Here is a 10218-nt window from a genome sequence, read left to right as displayed (position 1 = left end):
TTTAAAGCCCATACCGGCATTTGGCGAGCCTTTTGAGAGAGTCTTGATTGGCTGTGTAGGTCTGTTGCCTAGGACCAGAAGAGGCCACGAGTATTTACTGACCATAATGTGCACAGCCACCAGGTTCCCTGAAGCGATCCCCCCTGAGAAGAGTGACGTCGAGATCCGTTCTGGATAGACTACAGAACTACATTGCGTGGGTAGGAATGCCCAAGGTTTTCCAGACGGACCAGGGGAGTGTCTTCCAGTCGAAGTTGTTTATGGAAACTGTGAAAGGATGGAGGGTAGAGCAAGTGCACTTGTCACCATATCACCCTCAGTCGCAGGGAGCATTGGAACGTTTCCATGGAATGCTAAAGATCTTGTTGAGGATATACTGCGCTGAGGAAGGGAGTAGTTGGGATGAGGCATTACCATTCGTGTTGTTCGCCATCAGGGATGCGGTAGTAGAATCGCTTGGATTCACCCCATTTCAACTGGTGTACGGACACTCCATGAGGAGCCCAGTGGGTGCGCTGAAGAAGCAGCTCACCGTGGATAGGCCTAAGGTGGGTGTGGGACGATATGTGAAAACTTTTAGAGAGCGACTCTCTAGGGCCAGAGATTTGGCCAAGGAAAATTTGAGAACATCCTAGGCAGAGATGGTGAGATATCACGACAGGAAGGCGAAGGGCAGGAGATTTCAATAAGGAGATCAGGTGTTAGTCCTACTGCCGGTGAAAGGAAGTATATACGAGTCGAGATTTTGTGGACCATATACCATCCAGAAGGCGCTAGGGGAGGTGAATTATGTAATACACATGCCAGATCGTCCGAGGAAGTCACAGGTTTGCCACGTGAACATGATAAAGAGGTACTATGACAGAGATAAGCCTCTAGGCGATAAAGAACAGATGGAAACCCCGTCACTGACGACTGTGCTTTGTGTGGGAGACGGTAAAGGAATAGAAGAGGAGAACTGTAAGTTAGAGAGGGCTCATGGCGCAAAGATATCGAATACGGAAAGCCTGGCCAAGATAGGTGAGTGTCTGAGTCATTTGGAGGATGACCAACGCCAGGAACTAGTGGAGATCCTCCAGAGGAATAAGTCACTATTCACGGACATGCCCAGAAGACACCGCTGAACTGTGCACGAAGTAAATGCAGGGAGTGCTGACCCCATCAAGCAGCACCCTTACAGAGTTAACCCCGAGAAAGCAGCGGCGATGAGAGCAGAAGTAAAGTATCTGCTAGATAACGACTTGGCAGAGGTTAGCGACAGTGACTGGAGTTCGCCGTGCCTCCTCGTGAAGAAGAGTGATGGCACGTACCGGTTCTGCACCGATTACAGGAAAGTGAATGCAGTCACAGTCGCTGACTCGTTCCCGATACCACGAATAGATGATTGCATAGATCGGATTTGGAGTGCACGCTATGTCTCGAAAACAGACCTGCTGAAGGGATACTACCAGATTCCCCTGACCGAGGAGGCCAAGAGGATCTAAGCGTTCGTGACACCCGACGGTTTGTACCAATATAAAGTGGTGCCGTTTGGAATGAAGAATAGTGGTAGTTGTTTCCAATGAGTAATGAATCAGGTATTACAAGGCACGACTGGATGTGCAGTGTACATCGATGATATTGTAGTGTTCGCTGATTCCTGGAAGGATCACATGGATGAACTTTTAGATTTATTCGATTGATTGGAGAAGGTCAACATGACGATCAACTTAGCAAAAAGCGAGTTCGAGAAGCCCGCCTGGAGTACCTTGGGTATATAGTAGGGCAAGGTGAGGTTGCTCCGGTAAGAACAAAGGTGGAGGCCATTGACAACTTCCCAGTGCCCAGGAGTAAGAAAGAATTGTTGAGATACCTCGGTATGATTGGATATTACCGGAAGTTCTGCGGAAATTTCTCCACCATAGCCGCTCCTATGACGAGTTTGCTGTCAAAGAGCAAGAAATGGGAGTGGAATGGAACAGCACAAGAAGCGTTTGAAAAGAGCAAAAGAATGTTGACCGAGGCGCCTGTACTAGTGTCGCCCAATTTTGGAGCACTGTTTAAGTTATTTGTAGATGCCAGTGATATAGGGGCTGGAACTGTACTGACGCAGCAGAATGATGGAATTTACCGCCCCGTGTCCTTCTTCTCGAAGAAGTTTGTTAAGCACCAAAGGTTGTACAGTACGATCGAGAAAGAGACTTTGGCCCTGGTGATGGTATTGAAACATTTTGAAGTGTATGTGAGTGGGGAAGGACACCCAGTGATGGTGTATACAGACCATAATCCCCTAGTTTTCCTGGGAAAAATGAAGCATGCGAACCAGAGGTTAACCGGATGTTTTTTATTGCTCCATGAGTATGACCTGGTGATAACGCACATAAGGGGCGAGACAATGTAGTAGCTGACGCATTATCTCGAGCCTAGCCACTAGAATAATTCTCAAAAAACAGGGGAGGGAGTGTTATGATCCCAGGCAGCCAAAAAATGAGTCTTCCCTTTGGGAATTATTCAATCAAGCCTGACCTGACTACAAGGTCGGAGATATACAGACATGAAGATACATACATGAAATAACTGGGTAAATTCGCAAAACAATTTAAGACAATGAGCAGTGAATAAGAAAATAAGGAAATGACTTGACACAAGATGGGGATAATTTGCAGGAGGCGTGAGTCTCGCTTGAGAGGAGCTTGAGCCACTTGAGTACCAGACATCGTGAGGGGCAGCTGCGCTCCGTTTGAGCTCCCGTTAGAGAGAAACCCCTAGTTGATATACCTTCAAGAGGAAGGAAGTGTGCAGACGTTCTAGCTGTGGAATCGAGCTGGGAATGTGTGGTCTCAAGTCCTGGACGGCAAGGAGAGTTTGTTAAGCCGCCCAAAGACATTATCGTGGGCCATGGGAGCGCCCTGGTCAGACTCCGTCAGAGCGAGAGCGCCCTGCAGGAGAACATATTGTGTGGTTATTTTCGTTTGTATGTTTAAGGGGAAACGTTTTTAGTGGCGTGTCAATGGGTTGCAGGTTAGTCTTTGGAAGGAGTTGCTAAGAGAACTTCGAGGCCAGCAGAGGAGAATTCAGTGGATGGAACTCCAAGGCTATTAAAGAAATACTGAGCACTCTGGGAGATCAGACCATATAGTGAGGAGCTGGACCTCAAGCTGTGAGAGGAGTAGCAGTGGAGAAGAGTTTACATGCTTTTGTGATACCAGTGGTCAAGCACCATTGTAGATCAAGGAAGATTTCATGGTGTAGCAGCCTGGTAGAAGTGGTGAAGCACCACTGTTGCTCAAGGTGCAGCAGCCTCGAGAAGCTGCTGAGGATCCTGGTAGATAAATCCGGAAGAACCTGAAGATATCAGGGTAGTGAGCTTCCAGATGTGGAAGGGAAGTTCTGGTTGATTACTTGTAGGGAGTTGGTAGAGTGTTTGGTTGTCATTAGAGTGCAAGACGCAGTGAAAGGTGTGTGATTGTTTGCTATTTTTGTGCCGAGGAGTACTTATACTGAAGTATAGAGTTACAGTCGTAGGCTGGATTACCTGCAGAGGCATACATATGTGTTCTAGCACTAATAGGGTGATCGATTGATCATTGTTGTATATCAAATAACATTTATACTAATATTTATGTTACTGCACTCATACGCTGGTTTTTCTTGCACATGTTTATAGATATATATTCTCTTGCTGATAGTACAACATTGGGTTATAAGACTTGACCTACTTGAGGAGGTTGGTAGTATTAGGTGGTGAATCAGGAGGTAGGATACCACTTGATAAGCAGATGATAGAGTTCTGATGGTGTTGGAGTGCAAACTGACTGAAATAATATAGAGTGTAGGATTCATTATTATTATTATTATTATATGTGTGTGTATGTATTGTGTCTGTGCTTTGTCCAGAAAAATGTATTCAAATTTGCTGGTGTTTGCCCTTGTCCTAGTGAGGCTTCCCAGGAAATAGGAAAGAAGGAGAGAGAAAGAAAGAACCAAGAACCACAGCTGTGGACAAGGTAGAACGGAATAGTAATAAGAAAACAAAGGGGATTGAGGAGATTATATCACATAAGGAGAGAGTGGGGTGTCACAGCAGCTCGAGTGGGTGTGTGCACATGACAACGAGGCTCAGTATTGGAGCCGCATCCCCTAAACGTGTGGCATTAAGCCCCTCTCCAAGAGCCAGTAGCGCCCAGGGTGATCTCCTGTTAAAGTATAAGCACTCTACCGAGTTTTGGGTTGGGTTGTCCATAAAGAAGGATCAACGACAACACCAACCACAATAGTACACAGTCCTCACCCATGGTACACTGTCCTCACCCATGGTACACAGTCCTCACTAATGGTACACGGTCCTAACCAATGGTACACTGTACTCACCTATGGTACACGGTCCTCACCCATCGTACACTGTCCTCACCCATGGTACACTGTCCTCACACATGGTACACGGTTCACACCCATGGTACACGCTCCTTACCTATGGTACACTGTCCTCACAGATGGTACACGGTTCACACCCATGGTACACGCTCCTTACCTATAGTACACTGTCCTCACAGATGGTACAGTCCTCTCCCATGGTACACAGGCCTCACCCATGGTACACAGTCCGCACCCATGGAACACTGACCTCACCCATGGTACACAGTCCTCACCCATGGAGCACTGACCTCACCCATGGAACACTGTCCTCACCAATTGTCCACAGTCCTCACCCATGGAACACTGTACTCACCTGTGGTACACGGTCCTCACCCATCGTACACAGTCCTCTCCATGGTACACTGTCCTCACTCATGGTACACGGTCCACACCTATGGTACACACTCGTCACACATTGCACACAGTCCTCACCTACAGTAATCGAACCTCACTCATACTACACCGTCCTCACCCATGGTACACGGTCCTATCCCATGGTACACGATCCTCACCCATGGTACACGGTCCTATCCCATGGTACACGATCCTCACCCCTTGCTACTCAGTCCTCACATATGGTACACGGTCTTCACCCATCATATGCAGTCGTCATCCATGGTACACAGTCTTCACCCATGGTTCACTGTCCTGACCTATGATGCACGGTCCTCACCCCATGGTACACAGTCCTCATTCATGGTACAGGGTCTTCACTCATAACATGCAGTCCTCGTCCGTGGTACACGGTTCTCACCAATGCTACACGGTCTTCATCCATGGTACACGGTCCTCACTCATGCTACATGGTCCTCACTCAATATACACGGTCTTCACCCATGGAACATTGTCCTCACCAATTGTCCACAGTCCTCACCCATGGTACACTGTCCTCATGGTACACGGTCCACACCTAAGGTACTAAGTCCTCACCCGTGGTATACTGTCCTCATCTATAGTAATCGGACCTCACTCATGCTACACTGTCCTCACCCATAGTACACGATCCTCACCCCATGGTACACGGTCTTCACCCATAATATGCAGTCCTCATCCGTGGTACACGGTCCTCACTAATGCTATACGGTCTTCATTAATAGTACACGGTCCACACCCACCATGGTACACAGTCTTCACACATGATACACGGTCCTTACTTATGGTATACTGTCCTCAACTATGGTACACGGTCCTCACCTATGGTACGCGGTTTTCACCCATGGTATCCTGTCCACACCAAAAGTACACGATCCTCACTAATAGTACACAGTCCTAACCCAAGATACACAGTCCTCAAACATGGTACAAAGTCTTCACCCATGGTATACTGTCCTCCCCCATGGTACTCAGCCCTCACCCATGTTACACGGTTTTCACCAAATGTACATAGTCGTTACCCATGGTACACGGTCCTCACCCTTGGTACACATTCCTCACCCAGGATAATCTGTCCTCATCCATGGTACATGGTCCTCATCAATGGTACACAGTCTTCAGCCATTGTACACTGTCCTCACCCACGGTATACAGTCCTCACCCATAGTGTACAGTCCTCACAAATGGTACACTGTCCTCACCCATATCACATGGTCCTTGCCCATGGTACACAGTCCTCATCTATGGTACACTGTCCTCACCCACGGTACACGGTCCTCACCCATGGTACACAATCCTCACCCATTGTACATTGTCCTCACCCACAGTAAACGGTCCTCACCTATGGTACACAGTCTTCACTCATGGTACACTGTCCTAACCAATAGTAAACAATCCTCACCCATGGTACACGGTCCTCACTCATAGTGTGAGATTTTTTTCTACGCCTACCTCCCTTAGGAGGTGGACTACAAGTTTAAAGGCTGCTCACGGCAGTTAAGCATGAGTCCAATAGAAAAAGGAAAAGCTGGAGCAAACCGCCAGGCCTCCACCACTAGGGGTGAAAACCTGTCCACAATAGGCCGCTGGTTCCTCCTAGTTAAACAAGACTTTAAACTAATAAAGGGTAACCGACGGGTTCTCACAATCAAATATTTATATTTGATGTGGCACTATGAATAGGAATTCGAATTCCCAAGACCAGCCGTCATATCAAAAGATCACATCGACATTCAATCGTATAAAGCAGAACATGGGTGGAAAAGAATGGTTGAAGGGTTGACATCAAAGACTGTTTTCTATAAAATAACAATTTATTAATAACAAGAGACTAATCTACTACATTATCGTGTTTACATTACGTTAATGTCTATCCAGTGGCACGATAACAAACAGCTAATTAGCAACCTTTGCTGTGCGGCTGCATACTGAACTAACCTGAACACAGTTGTGCCCACTGACGATGCAATAATGCAAATCAAAAAAAATATCACAGACTAAGTTACACTACAGAGAGTGACTCGTTACGTTAATGTCCATCCAGTGGCAATTGCAACACAGCTATTCAGCAGCCCCTCGAGAAATGACAGCAGTCTCCATCTTGCTGACACTTCGGGCTGACCAGTGAACTAACTGAACAATGATGGATGCCCACTGATGACACAAGCTTGCAATCAATAATGTCACGGCTTCACGGTAACAGATACTATAATCACAATCTTCAGGGTCCTCCAACCGTAACAGGAGTGACCCCCGTAACTAGGCGGGTAGTCCATCAGTGACTCCCCCCATCACAACCTAATGTGAACACTCTTTGCAACCCCCTGCAGGGAGTTGCACTGTAACCAGTAAACGAATCCAGGCAAGGTGGGATTCTGAGACACAGCTCCAGTAATCCCAAAGTTACTTTACTCTCGTCACCCGACGATAAACAAAGGAAATTGCCTTAATCAATTACCAAATTGATTATGTGATTAATTACGTTAATTGACCGATCACAGCAGTCAGCAACAAAGTACTACGTTAATCACAAACAATTGTCTTTCTTAGACATGATGGTACTCTACGTTAATCAACACTAGTTTCCTTTAACACAAGTCAACTTGTTAACAATAACTCAAAGTCTCTCTTATATTACATCACACTTGACTCCTTGCAAGTATTCAGTGAGTAATTCCTAATTAAGGTCAAATGGACTACTAATTACATCCCCATTGAGTTACGTTAACTAAGCGTACCCCAACTTGGTTGCTTCTCAACAGTCGGTGTCAAAATTTACTTTAATGAGTGTTAATTACCCTAATTAACCCTGAGTAATTAATTAACTGTCACCAGGACAGATAATTAATCATCCATAAATGCATCTCACTCCGCACTGCCTAAGCAGGTCTCATCAAACACTGTGAATTCACGGGAGAAGAGTTAATTACTCCCCTAATTAACATGAGTGCATCTTAATCCACTGTCATCAGACAGGATATGATTAATATAACGATTTATGCTAGCTCCATGACCTCGCTTTACCGAGTCATCTGAGTCCTCAAGACTCCAGACGTTAATTACTCCACTAATTATCATGAGCCACTAATTGCTATACCCCAGAAAGGCAATTAGTCTCGAGCAAATTACGTTAACACAAATACTGACAGACTCTGACAGATCCTCTCCGACTACGTGAATTCATGATGAGAATGCTAATTACATAATTAGCTAGAGTGGTCAATTAGTTGTCACACGGACAATTAATTGCACACGAAACGTATCTCACACAAGCCCAACACTATTCTCCTATAACAGCTCTTACTCACTCAAAAATAACTGTGCACCCCTTATCCAGTAAATTACCCTTTAATTAACTCACTGAATCCTTAAGTCCTCAACACAACTTAAAGAAACAAAGTAACCCCAGTGTTACATTGGTCACACTTACAATGGCATGCATAACAACAAAAATGCACAGTCCTCATTTGGTTGCGGCTACTGCAACTCGTTAATTACTGTGCCCACACAGTAATGACACGGTTAGGCAACAACAACAGTATACCAATATTACTGTCCCCCTTATCTTGCAACCGTTGCAAGGGACAACTGTGATCAATCACGACTACTTCAGCAAGACAATTTACGTTAATATAAAGCATTGTCGCTACCCGGACAGCTGGCACTAATTCTCCTAATTAGGCAATTAACAAATCAATTGCTTGCTCTCATTAAGTACTGTGAATTCCCCTGAGTAATCAAAGAGGTCCCTTAAAGCCTCAACACAGTTCCTATGGCAGTAATATTGTATGCCTGATAATACTGCACAAACTTACAGCATAATGATGCCGTCAGCATACCCCACATGCTAATGACATCATTAGGCAATCATTCAGCAATCACATCTACTGACTCACCACACAACACAGTACATACAAAACATGCAAATGAAACACATGGAAATGGCATTCACATAATCAATGAAAATTATATCACCAGATAAATGTATCCAAAACAACGCAGACCTCAGGGTATCCACTGACATCCCTGCAACACTGACCTGCTTACCTCTGCAATGATATAATTTACATGCGGTACTATGGCATTAATCAAGTCTGAACGATTATATAGAATCGACAACTGGATCACTTATATGGTAAATCTCTACACTGACCGGTTACATACTCGAGTCAGTCTACACACATTATATATAACTATATATATATATCTACAGTGTGGTACCGTGTACAACATCCATCTCCAGGTACATCCCAAACAGTCACCAGGACGACAGTACAGACAGCTGTCTCTCAGCTGCTTCCCTACTTTGGCAGGGCTATTGGACAACACATCTTTTACCGGAATTTCCAATAGTCCTGAGACACTGTTACACTATGATTATTGTACTCACATTTACTCATATCCTCAACAATTCTTTCATTTCCCGGTCACTACCACTCTGGCTGTAGAACACCTAGCTCGCTCCTCGTGCGTCAACTAGGTGTGGCCCTAGGATGTCTAGGGAAAGTGGCCAAAGCATGTGGCCACCGCATGGTCCTAAGGGGAGGGTGGCCACGGGGTAAGCAGGGGACGTCACAGCTCCCCACCCGGGCTGAGCTGGCATGCGGGTGGCGCGCGGGTGGCCTGGGTGGTGTGGCTGCAGGCGGGTAGCGCGCACATGGGATGCCTCAGGCCGGCTTGTCCAGCACCCACAGGCATACTGAATGGGGATGGGAGAACCATCAACCACCCCCATCAAACCAGAGCATGCCTCGCTCGTACACTGGAATGATAATGGCCGGCGGCGTCACCACATGGCAGACCCAACAAGGTGGAATTCAAAGTCCAACAGGGGCCTGTAATATCACCACAATTACTCTGCCCATATTCCACCAATTGTCCACTAACACTAGACAGGATACTCGGACCCGATGTGAGGGATCAATCTGATACACCATGAGGCCTGCCAGCCGCCTCATGGTGAACACTGTAAACTGTCTCTTAGCTTTTTACTGTTCCTTCCGTACTCATTGGCCCCAATTTCAGGCAAATTGGGCCTTGACACAACCCAGGATGGTAGGAGTGCCCTGCACAATGAGTAATCAGGATGACACAGCAATTAACGGGGGTGGAGGTGGCAGGCTGCCACCCCCACCCAAAGTCACCTTCTCAGCTTGCCGCCCAGCTCAAACTGACGATTTGGCGGGCTAGGGAAACTCACATGCCCATCTCTCCCCCCTACCTTGTCTTGACCAATCAGCACAAAGCCGGCACAACTCAAGGTGCCGCTACCAATAACCGCTATTCAGGCCAAAACTCAGCTAGGGGTGAGGATGCCGCTACCAATCACAGGCGCCCCTCACCTTGTGGCGTCCTGTGACGTCACAAGGAGGGGGAGGCCTAGGACTGGCGCGATGTCTCACATTGTGGGGGGATGGGGGGGCGACGTTCACCCCTTTGTCCTTCCCCCCT

At 46.6% G+C, this 10218-nt stretch overlaps 1 protein-coding gene across 1 annotated transcript; it reads left to right on the top strand.

The window, feature by feature from the left end:
• Nucleotides 1-260: 260 nt before the first annotated feature.
• Nucleotides 261-635, top strand: LOC138364526 (uncharacterized). The gene has a single exon (XM_069324180.1). The coding sequence runs from the start codon at nt 261-263 to the stop codon at nt 633-635; it is 375 nt and encodes a 124-aa protein (XP_069180281.1).
• The last annotated feature ends 9583 nt before the right edge of the window (nt 636-10218 follow it).

Source organism: Procambarus clarkii, chromosome 13 (assembly GCF_040958095.1).
Source record: "Procambarus clarkii isolate CNS0578487 chromosome 13, FALCON_Pclarkii_2.0, whole genome shotgun sequence".
NCBI lineage: Eukaryota > Metazoa > Arthropoda > Malacostraca > Decapoda > Cambaridae > Procambarus > Procambarus clarkii.
This window is presented reverse-complemented; position numbering and strand designations above follow the sequence as displayed.

Excerpts from the sequence above, each read along its gene's own strand:
- LOC138364526 (XM_069324180.1), top strand. The coding sequence starts at position 261 with ATGGAAACTGTGAAAGGATGGAGGGTAGAGCAAGTGCACTTGTCACCA.